Source organism: Natator depressus, chromosome 13, assembly GCF_965152275.1.
Source record: "Natator depressus isolate rNatDep1 chromosome 13, rNatDep2.hap1, whole genome shotgun sequence".
In the NCBI taxonomy this organism is placed as follows: Eukaryota; Metazoa; Chordata; order Testudines; family Cheloniidae; genus Natator; species Natator depressus.
Window position 1 is genome coordinate 26035511 of NC_134246.1, and position 11909 is coordinate 26047419.

Sequence of the window (11909 nt, forward strand, 5' to 3'; positions counted from 1 at the left end):
TCCACCGAGGCCTCGGGGGAAGAGGTGGAGCAAGGGTGGGGGTGTGACGGGGTGGACTAGGCCCTGATGTCCCTGCTGGAGGCCTTGTGGCCCTGACACACCCCGCACCAGAAAAAGGCAGTAGAGACGTCCTCCAAGCTGCCTAGAATGGCTGTGTGGGAAGCAACCAATCAAGGCCCAAGCAACCAAGCAGGCTAATATAAGAAGATCTGCAGAGCCAGACTGAGAACAGGTCCTTGCTAGAGCTGGACGAGAGTGGATGGCTCGGGGCTGGCTACTGGGACTCCCATTAGAACAAGGCCCTGAGGTAAGGGTGAAGACGGCACGGGGAAGTGGCCCAGGGAATTTAGAGAAGCTGTGTGATCTAGTTAAAGGGACACAGCAGATGGCTGCTCTCTACAGGGTCCCTGGGCTTTGACCTGGAGTAGTGTGTGGGCCTGGGTCCCCCCCAACTCCCATTAGTCACTAGGGTAAGTGGCCTGGACATTGAGGCACCCCCAGAGGTGGGAACTGAACTGCAGTGGCCCAGCTAGAGAGTTGTGGCCAGAAAGGCCCTAAAAGGGCAAAGACATTACCTCCAGGGAGAGAGCCTTGGAGCACTGCTCTATCCCAGAGCAGGGACAACTTGTGGGAGACATTACAGGGGGAACTGAGAGAGATCCCTGTTGGACTTGTACCCCAGAAGGGGTTTTGCTTTGCTTTCATCGCACAGACAGATTGTGTGTGACTCGGACAGAAGGCTGAGTCTCCAAAGACACACCACCGAGAGAGAGAGAGTGCAAACACATGCACTCGGCCAGGGGGGTGAGTACAACTCATGACATGGGGCCATGGGGGAAGTTGGGACTGGATGACGTAGGATGGATCTATTCCGTTCATTTCCTCTGAAACACCTGGCACTGGCCACTGTCAGAGGACAGGATACTGGGCTAAATGAACCATTGGTCTGACTCAGTTTGGCCATTCTTATGTTCTTATTTCCCCCCTGATTCTAGCTTCACTGTTTCTTTCCAGAAAAGACAATGAGACTTTTCACTGTGCTTTCCCCTTCTACAGTACTTGCGTTCTCTGCTGTTGGCCCTTTACTAGCAGTTTCCCACTGTCCCGCTGCCACAGCATGTCACAGTTGCAGGGTTAACTGTTCCTTTGACTCCACTCCTGGTCTTCCTCGAGGGCACCCACTTAAAGTTTTCAGGCTTCCTAGACATCACCTCTCTCAGGCAGAGACCTGCTTCTCTAGCTCCTTCCAGACTGGGGGCTTGCAGTAGGCCCTCTGCACTTCACTCTGATTTCCTCTTGTGGTTAACCTTTCTCTGTGGGCTACAAGAAGTGTACACTAGTTACCAACTAACCTTAACAAAGCAAAGCATCTGTTCTTAAGGCAAAATCATTATTGAGAAAATACATAAAAAACAATGACTGTTCCGAGATCACCCATCAGTCTTATGGGGCTGTAGCAAGCCAAAGTCTTTCCAACCCTTCTGCAAGCATTGGCTCCCCCTTGGACAGAAGGTCCTGTCTGTTTGTTTGAATCATAAAGGAGGCCCCTGAGTCACCCCAAACTCAGCCTTTGTATACCAAAAGCCCTTTCTTCGCTTCCTGGAACACCCAGCCTGAACCAGTCTAGGCAAACCTCCCTACTGGGTGGTAGCTCTCTGGAGGTGTTTACAGTCTGAGTGATTCATTTTAGTTCCCAGAGGAGCTGTGGTAACCGCCCACAGAGTTGCATAGACTCTCTGGCCCACAATGAGATCTAAAACATCCATAAACTTAATACAATATATGGTCCCCCAAAGATACTGCATCTGTCCCAGTGGCATGTCAAATAGGCCTTCTACAAACAGCTATAGAGCAGCATTTCACAGAAGACTTAAAACCTCCTTCTTCCAGCAATGTTTTCCACTCTGTCAACATCAGCGAGCACCACTTCACACCACAGGCCCCAGAATTGCACTCTCCTTTTCTTACCTGATCCGCTGTCCAGAGTTTTATCTCATCTAACAGCTGTGCCACTGTAAGCCTGTTATTGTACACATGACCTTCAAGGTAAACCCCGCCAATGCTTTATTGGTGTTATAAGAGTGGAAGTGTGAGTGGTTGGGGGAAAGAGAGAAGTTGGCTCAGGAATTTTAAGCTTTTGCGGGTAGGGAAATCTGTTTTCCCCCTAGTTGTAAAGGATCTTGCACATTTATGGCATCTCTAAAAACCATTTTAAAATTAGCAATAACAATGTAAGGGATGTTAATTACATGGTATGGTGGATTCCTTACATTATATGGCCACCCTGTAGCTCAGCACAGAGCAGAAACATTGTCATAAATATAAAGGGAAGGGTAACCACCTTTCTGTATACAGTGCTATAAAATCCCTCCTGGCCAGAGGCAACATCCTGTTATCTGTAAAGGGTTAAGAAGCTCAGCTAACCTGGTTGGCACCTGACCCAAAAGACCAATAAGGAAACAAGATACTTTCAAATCTTGCAGGGGGACGGGGGTGGGGGGGGGAAGGTTTTTGTTTGTGCTCTTTGTTTACGTGGTTGTTCTCTCTTGGGACTGAGAGAGGCCAGACAGAAATCCATCTTCTCCAACGCATCCTAATCCAAGTCTCCAATATTGTAACCAGTATAGGTAAGCCAGGCAAGGCGGATTAGTTTATCTTTTGTTTTATGTGAATTTTCCCTGTGTTAAGAGGGAGGTTTATTCCTGTTTTCTGTAACTTTAAGGTTTTGCCCAGAGAGGGATCCTCTGTGTTTTGAATCTGAATACCCTGTAAAGTATTTTCCATCCTGATTTTACAGAGGTGATTCCTTTACCTTTTCTTTAATTAAAATTCTTCTTTTTAGACCCTGATTGATTTTTCATTGTTCTTAAGATCCAAGGGTTTGGGTCTGTGTTCACCTGTACAAATTGGTGAGGATTATTATCAAGCCTTCCCCAGGAAAGGGGGTGTAGGGCTTGGGGGGATATTTTGGGAAAAGATGTCTCCAAGTGGGCTCTTTCCCTGGTCTTTGTGTAAGAAGCTTGGTGGTGGCAGCATAGGGTTCAAGGCCAAGGCAAAGTTTGTACCTTGGGGAAGTTTTTAACCTAAGCTGGTAAGAATAAGCTTAGGGGGTCTTTCATGCGGGTCCCCACATCGGTACCCTAGAGTTCAGAGTGGGGAAGGAACCCTGACAAACATATTTCCATTCATTTCTGGAAGATTAGTGCTGTCACAAACAGTCTGAAATCATATTTTGCCCCCTCCTTGTTTATGTTTTAGCCATGTACTCCTGCAATTTCAATCCATGGGGTAGAAAACCTGTCTCTGCAAGAGTTAAATGGTTACCGAGTTATCCATACACACATAACAGCACTGAAAATATGCCTTTCCCCAAGATCCCAGCTCATGACATCACTCTGCAAAAATAAGTAGCCTAATAAAGGCTTCCCCATCAGCCCCAGCTGGTAGGGCAGAGCTGAGCTGCTGGCACAAACCCAGATTGCACTGACTTCCTGTGGCTGCAGGCGCCTGTATGATAGGAACACAGGGGCCTTCCTGGCAAAGTGTTGTGCATAGAGCTCACATCAGGCATTCTCTGGGTGAAACATCTCCTTGAGGACAGCCACACAGGCTGGAGCTGAGCTGTCCCCTTCCGTGGAGCGGCTGGGGCGCTGGGAGGCAGAGTTCAGCACCGGCTTGCTGAACAGCTCCCTGACTCCTTGCCGGAACTTGGGGTCCCAGGCGCTGTAGATGGCCACGTTCCAGCAGCTGTTGGACGTCAGAATCCAGAAGGCGTAGAAGGAGAACTGACACCACTGGTAGCCCAGCACGGAGCCCACCACGAAGACGGCGACAGGGCTGAAGGAGGCCAAGAAGGCAAAGGTCAGGATGCCAATGGTCTTGGCCGCGGTGATGTCAGAGGAGAGGTGGCTGCCGTGCTGTGCCTCACTGCCCAGCTGCCTGCGGGCCTTGCAGTACTGGTGGATGGCGGCGAAGGTGATGAAGTTGATGGCGAAGGTGCCCCCCAGCAGGGAGAAGTCGAAGGCTGGGAAGAGCAGCATGACGTTCCAGGTGGAGCCAGGCAGCCTGCCTGCTGGGAAGGTGTAGGTGCACATCTTGCTGCAGGGGTTATACTGCAAGGTGATGTCTGACCTGGAGATCATAGGCACCACTGCCAGCAAGAAGCTCACGGACCACGAGAGCAGGATGAGCCAGACCGTCCACCGCTTGGTAATCACCGCCCTCTTGTGCAGGGGCTTCAGCACCGCCACGCTCCTCTCCACTGACAGCAGGAAGATGGTGGTGATGGAGACGAAGGTGCAGACGGCGAAGATGGGTCCGGTGATGAAGCAGGGCAAGGATGGGATAGAGTAACTGCTGCTTCCCTGCCCCATGCCAGAGGCTAGACTGCTCGCCTCCCTGTATATGGAGTAGGGCACCACAATGAGCCCCACAGCCAGGTCAGCCAGGGCCAACGAGGTTTTCAGGTAGCCCTGAGAGGTCCTGAACTGCCTGGCTTGCAGGAAGACCAGGAGGCTCACCACATTGCCCAGGATGATGGCAACGATCAGCAGGACCATGACGAAGAGCTTGCAGATCTCCCCCAGAAGAGGTGGGCTGGAGAGAGTGCAATTGGGGCTGCTGCTGTTACCCAACATTGGCCAGGTTCTTCTCTTCACAAGGCAGATGGGCTGGGACAGGGTCGTGAGCTGGGCTCCTCCAGTTCTCTTCAGATGCTGGTTCTCTGACTCCTCACATGCTGAGTCTCCAGAAACTCCTCCTGAGAGGGGCGAGCCATGGGCAAATATCCAGACAAATGGGTCACATCGGTGCACGATGCGCACACACAGACAGGGCTGGCATGGCCAGGCTTCCTGCAGTGATCCGGAGGATGCCCCAGAGAAGGGCCTAGGCCACTTCCTGTTGGATCACATACACGTACGTTGAGAATATTACACTTGGTGAGTGGCACGCACACACCCACACACAGATTTTGCACTTGGTGAGTCGCACATACACACACAAAGTTTTTACACTCAGTGAGAGATGCGCATGCGCGCGCGCGCGCACACACACACACACACACACAGATATTACCCGGGCCGGCCTTAGGGGAGAGCAGTCTGGGCTGCTGCCCAGGGCATGGTACTCAGTGTGGCATCGTGCTGGTACCTCCTCATCTGACCTTCCGACAGCCAGTGGGGCTTAGAGGGAACCAGGCAGGTGCAGCAACACCTGGAGAGAGTGGACAGACTGAACTGCAGGGGGGGCACCTACTCCCCCACTGCCCTGCATCACTGCCATCTCTAGCCCCCACTGCTCCTGCCTCCCCCTCTCCCCCCCATCCATGGAGCCATCCCTGACCAAGCTCAGGAGCTGGAGCCTGTCTCTTGTGCAGAGTGGGAGTGAGGGGCGGAGGAGGGACGTTGCTTATGTCATGGAGCAGGTCCTCAAAGAATCAATCCTGAAGCACTTACATGAGAGGAAAGTGATCAGGAACAGTCAGCATGGATTCACCAAGGGAAGGTCATGCCTGACTAATCTAATCGCCTTCTATGATGAGATTACTGGTTCTGTGGATGAAGGGAAAGCAGTGGATGTATTGTTTCTTGACTTTAGCAAAGCTTTTGACACGGTCTCCCACAGTATTCTTGTCAGCAAGTTAAAGAAGTATGGGCTGGATTAATGCACTATAAGGTGGGTAGAAAGTTGGCTAGATTGTCGGGCTCAACGGGTAGTGATCAATGGCTCCATGTCTAGTTGGCAGCCGGTGTCAAGTGGAGTGCCCCAGGGGTCAGTCCTGGGGCCGGTTTTGTTCAATATCTTCATAAATGATCTGGAGGATGGTGTGGATTGCACTCTCAGCAAATTTGCGGATGATACTAAACTAGGAGGAGTGGTAGATACGCTGGAGGGCAGGGATAGGATACAGAGGGACCTAGACAAATTGGAGGATTGGGCCAAAAGAAATCTGATGAGGTTCAATAAGGATAAGTGCAGGGTCCTGCACTTAGGATGGAAGAACCCAATGCACCGCTACAGACTAGGGACCGAATGGCTCGGCAGCAGTTCTGCGGAAAAGGACCTCGGGGTGACAGTGGACGAGAAGCTGAATATGAGTCAGCAGTGTGCCCTTGTTGCCAAGAAGGCCAATGGCAATTTGGGATGTATAAGTAGGGGCATAGCGAGCAGATCGAGGGACGTGATCGTTCCCCTCTATTCGACATTGGTGAGGCCTCATCTGGAGTACTGTGTCCAGTTTTGGGCCCCACACTACAAGAAGGATGTGGATAAATTGGAGAGAGTCCAGCGAAGGGCAACAAAAATGATTAGGGGTCTGGAACACATGACTTATGAGGAGAGGCTGAGGGAACTGGGATTGTTTAGTCTGCAGAAGAGAAGAATGAGGGGGGATTTGATAGCTGCTTTCAACTACCTGAGAGGTGGTTCCAGAGAGGATGGTTCTAGACTGTTCTCAGTGGTAGAAGAGGACAGGACAAGGAGTAATGGTCTCAAGTTGCAATGGGGGAGGTTTAGATTGGATATTAGGAAAAACTTTTTCACTAGGAGGGTGGTGAAACACTGGAATGCGTTACCTAGGGAGGTGGTAGAATCTCCTTCCTTAGAAGTTTTTAAGGTCAGGCTTGACAAAGCCCTGGCTGGGATGATTTAATTGGGGATTGGTCCTGCTTTGAGCAGGGGGTTGGACTAGATGACCTCCTGAGGTCCCTTCCAACCCTGATATTCTATGATTCTATGAGTGTCCCTCTCTCCCAACCTTTGTACCTGGTCTCTGCTGAGCTGTGGTGGGGGTCAAGGGGAGCGTGTCTGTGTCCTGGTGCCTCTTCTTAGAGAGACAGCGCACTAATACACTCACTCAGGCACACACTCACTCCCCGACACACACACACACTCCTCCAACACACACACTCTCTCTCTCTCTCACACACTCACTCCCCAACATACACTGTCTCCCTCTCTCTCACACACAGTCACACACTCCCCCTGACAGACACACACACACACACACTGCTCCAACACACAGTCTCTCTCTCTCTCACACACACACACACTCCCCCAACACACACACATACACACTCTCTCTCACACACTCACTCCCCAACATACACTGTCTCCCTCTCTCTCACACACACAGTCACACATTCCCCCTGACACACACACACACTCTCAAACACACTCACTCTCTTTCTCTCACACTCACTCCCCCCAAGACACAGAGGTGGGCATACACACAAACAGAACCACTACACTGAGGGTAACATACGCTGGGCTTGTACATTCAGGGTCTCTCTCTCTCTCTCTCTCTCTCTCACACACACACACACACACACACACACACACACACACACACACACACACAGGCAGCCCCACAAAGACCTCCCGGTTGTTGCACTGGGACTGGGAACGTCCCACAACACGCGCACTCCAGGACCGAGCGGTCCCACTCCCTGTCTCTCCCCCACGTGCCCGCGCGGAAACACCCTGCAGCCCCCGCACCGATCCCGCTGGGGGCTCTGGCCCCACGCGCCTCTCCCGCCCCCTCACCAGCTGTGCAGGGCTACGATACCCCTCTATGACACGCCGCCCGGAGCTGCGGAACGCCCCGCGGCGGTGCTCAGGCTGACGGCAGGGGCTCTCGTCGTCTTCCAGCGCCAACTCTTCCCAAGAGCGCAGGCGAGCGGTGCCTGCCCGAGAGCTGTCTCCCTCGCCCGGCTGCAGACAGCTCCCAGGCGCATCCGAGCGGCGGAAGCAACTCTGGAGTTTGCACCCAGCTCCCTGCTCGGCGCTGCGGATCCGGCCCCTGCTGCGCGCTCACCCTGGGCTGCCGCGGAGCGGAGCCGGCTGCGCTTCGCTGTCCTGCCTGCAGGGCTGCAAGGCGGCGATGCTGGAGCCGGGCTTCCCACGCACTCGCCGTCAGCCGGCAGAGCCGCTGGGGCCCGAGCCAAGCTCACATGCAGATCGGAGCAAGCAGCCAGAGGCTGGAGCGAAGGGGAGGTGGGGGGAGAGGTTCCGAGTCCAGCAATCCGGGGCTTGGCAGAACTAGACAGAAAACTGCCCCCTGAGGTCCCCCAGCATTCCCCCCGGCCCCACCAGGTGAGCCACTGGAGGGCACGTCCTGTCTCTGCGTTTGAAATGCTTTCCTGGAAGAAGGTGGCTGGCCCCAGGTAACTCTGCTGCTGCCCAGCGATCCCATGGGCGGTGCCCTCAGGCTGGGTGCTTGGCCTTTCCTGCACTTTAAATCTCTCCTCCTTGATTTGGCTGGCCTTTAGGGTTAGATTTGACCATTTTCCAGTTTGTTTTCAAATCCCCTCCCTCCCCCTTGGGTGGAGGGGCCAGGTTAGTTCTTTCAGGCCTCTGACTCTGTATAGGTCAACGCCTGGCCCTGTACAAGCAGTGGCAAGCAGCCATAAAGTTGGCATCAGCAGCTACATGGGAATTCCCACAATGTAGGGGAACCCCTGGGTGGTGTGGGCCACCTTTATGCCAACCCCTTCAGCCCTTGGTATGAGGGTGTGACTAAAAGGGCCAAGGGTGGCCAGTGCAGCCTAGTAATCCTCAGTCACCAGGACATCCCCTCTGGGGCTATTATAGACCAGCCCAAGTTTGTGCAGCCCTGAAGCTGCTCAGGCTTGTGCCAGGGGGTGACCTGGCCCTCGGTTTGCTCCAGGACCATGAGATGTAAATTTGGCTTAAAGTGACCTTTGCAGTCAACTCTTGAGTCCTGCGCTGAGCACGGGGTGGCTCGATCCCTGCCCAAGGATGGCAGGAGTTGCCAGACACCATTAGTCAGTTCTCCTTGTTCACCCACGCCACCTGTCATGATCAGCTTCATCTAAACTTTATTTAACAAAATAGCGTGAAGACAAAAGTGCTTCTCCTGGGCAAGAGAAGCCTCCTCAAGATCAATTTATTTCCTTTAACACCCTCCTTGATACAGATTTTCCCCTTGCCTCAGCTCTCCATAGCTTTGGCATCATTCCTGACCCTGAACATTTCTTCTTCCATCACATCTTCCATGTCTGTAACTTCCCCTCTGCAGCATTGTCCGTGGCTGCTTGACTCCATCTCTACCAAAATTCTCAACCACCTCTTCAGTTTTTCTCACCTTGGCTATTGAAGTGCCGTGTTCTGTGATCTTCCCAACGTCAGCTGGTGTGAGCAGAATGCTGCGACCACTGTACAGATGAAGAAGTGGGACCATATCATCTTCACCCTCAAACGCAGTCACATTGGGATTCACTTCAGGATCCAGTTCAAGGATTTTAAAACCCTCCATGAATGTTCCCCATCCTGTCTTAAGGCTCTCGTCTTCCTCATCTCCCCTCCCCATCTCCTTCTGCTCCTTTGGCACCAGCATCCCTTTTCACAACCTTGTCACTATTGGTGCAAGAGCCTTCTCCTTTGTAGCAACTGCCAGCTAACAGCCTCCCTGTATCTCTCGATTTTACTGATTCACCCTGGCAGTCATACTGGGCTTCCTTAGCCCTAGTGGAGGAGTTAACCGGTTGAGTGTCACTCTAAGGATGTGGTTTTCAAGCTGGGGTACGCAGATCCTTAGTGGTATGAATGTTCTTGTCGGGGGTACGCAAGAAATATCCTGTAATGGCGGACAACGCACTTTATTTAGTAAGACTTGGCAAGCTAATCATATTATGACCCAATCTCAGATGGGAGTACATGGTAGACTACATTATTTGGAAAGGGATATGCAGCCTTAAAAGTTTGAAAACCACTGCTCTAAGGCAATGGAAAGCTTTTGGGGAGGGATGAAGAGGTCATGCATGGAGAAACCCTACCAAGAGCCGACTCAGGAGGGAGTTCTGGCTAAGGTTTACATCTGCTGTTTCCTAAGAATGAAGGAAAACTCCAGAAAGGGTGGAGGACTCTTGTGAGTGTGTGTTGTATTGACAGCAGACAGGCCCACCGTCTGCACTCTGTGTCAAGACTATACAATGCCCTGAGCACTGGAGGGGCATTTTATATATAAGCAAATACAATAAAGATTAAGCCTTTGGCAAAAAAAAACAAAAACAAAACCTGGTTCTAATGTCTAGGGCAGTGTGTGAGCTGCTGCTGAGCACATAATGGCTGCTGCACTGGCTACATAAAAATAACTTTGTTCCAGACCCTCGCTCTTTGCTTTGTAAAATTCTTAGGCTTACGTTGAACATATCAGAAATGATGTAATTCTGCTGTAATAGCATATTTGTTACTGTTCTCTACTGTGATCCATCTGGTAGAAGGTCATACCAACTTACTGCAAGTGATTATAACCAATGATTACAGCAAATTGCACTTTAGAAGTGCCTGTTTGGTGGCTTAGAAGCTTGCTACCTTGTTATTTATTCTCCTTTAAAGATCTCACCGTTTCTGTCTCCTCTTTATTTCTATATCTGCCTTCCACATCCCATTTTGGTTTTATATATATATGCACACACACACACACATCTTTTATCTGATAGCAATTGTATCTTTTTTGCAAAAACATTCTGAGGAAAGTCTCCAATGACCTCTTCCTGGAATTTGTCATATGAGTTCTGGTTGCTTCATGGCGTTGTTATTATGAAATGGTTGTATCATGGAATGCCTCTATGTGGATGTGGAATCTACAATTTGCTGACGTGCTGTAGCATGTCCCTGCCAGATCAGGGACAATACTTGTCATGATTGTTCTGTAATCAAACAATTGGTACGCTAAGGAGGTTGCCTGACTGGGGAAACCAATTTGATCAAGATTTTCTGAAAGGGGCTGGTGAAGTGGGAAGTGGAAAATCACCATCAGCAAAACTAAAGAACCAGGATTGTTATTTGTTGGTTTTGAGGTGGGGAGGACACATAAAGTCGATGGACTCAGAGAGACCTGTATGAAGATTTTGGCAAAATAGAGGAAGAGATGCGCATGCTTTCATTGTTTGGGGGGCGGGGTCTGGTTCAACAGAGGGACTAGCCAAGATCAGAGAAGGTGAGCTTACGTAGACAGGCTCTGTGATTCTGAAATGAAACCATGAGCTGCAGGAAGGGAATCCTGGACACCTCAGAAGACTCTGCCCAATCCCCAAGAACTCTCCAGACTGGTGAGGAAACTGAGGCACGGAAATGCATATTGGTGTGTTTATTATTTTTGTCGAAATCTGTGTCTGTCTCGTGCTGCTAAATAAAGAGTAATGGTGTCTAGAATACTGTGCAAAGTCTGTCTGTGTGTCTGTTGGCTTTCACCCTCACATATACCTGAAGAGTTAAACTGGAAAACCAGAGCCCCTACACAGCTGGAGTTCTGGGACAGCATACGTTTAGGCTACAAATGGAACCTGAGGGGTCAGCATTAGTTCCTGCGGCTCGGCAGTCAGGACCACAGCATGTCAGCTCTAATCACAGGCTGGAGGGGGAGAGACTGCAGATTCAGATAAAAACCACTATAGCTTCAGAGAGATCAGCTACAACTGGAGGCCAGATGGCTCAGTGCCCGAGAGAGGCAGAGGCCACATGGACTGGACATGGAGACAGCATGCGAGCAGCACCCTTAGCGGTAGGTGGGACCAGACCACAGTCACCTGGCCCCGCAGGTGCATCAATTCTGAATGGTTACCTCGCTATAGGGATGGGGATGGTATGGATGAGTCTTTAAATGCTTTTGAGCGGAGCTGTAAGTTAAACTGAGTGGCTGACAAGGATCGGGTCCAGTGGCTCTCCAGGCACTAGACGCGTTCACCCAGATGCCTACGGAGGACTGTGGCAGTTATGAACACTGTAAACAGGCTGTGCTACAAAAGTTCAAACTGGCACCTGAGGCATACAGGAAGAAACCTCAGGGGGGTCAGAGGAAAGGGATGTGAGCTATATTGAGGGGCAATCCAGATAAGGGGTTACATGTGAAAATGAGGGGAGGCTGGTAGGGGGGCTCCACATGT

At 51.2% G+C, this 11909-nt stretch overlaps 1 protein-coding gene across 1 annotated transcript; it reads right to left on the reverse strand.

Moving 5' to 3' along the window:
* Positions 1–3563: 3563 nt before the first annotated feature.
* LOC141997585 (adenosine receptor A3-like) lies at positions 3564–4637 on the reverse strand. Its single transcript, XM_074969974.1, has one exon. It carries the CDS (start codon positions 4635–4637, stop codon positions 3564–3566), a length of 1074 nt encoding a protein of 357 aa, XP_074826075.1.
* Between the last annotated feature and the right edge of the window lie 7272 nt (positions 4638–11909).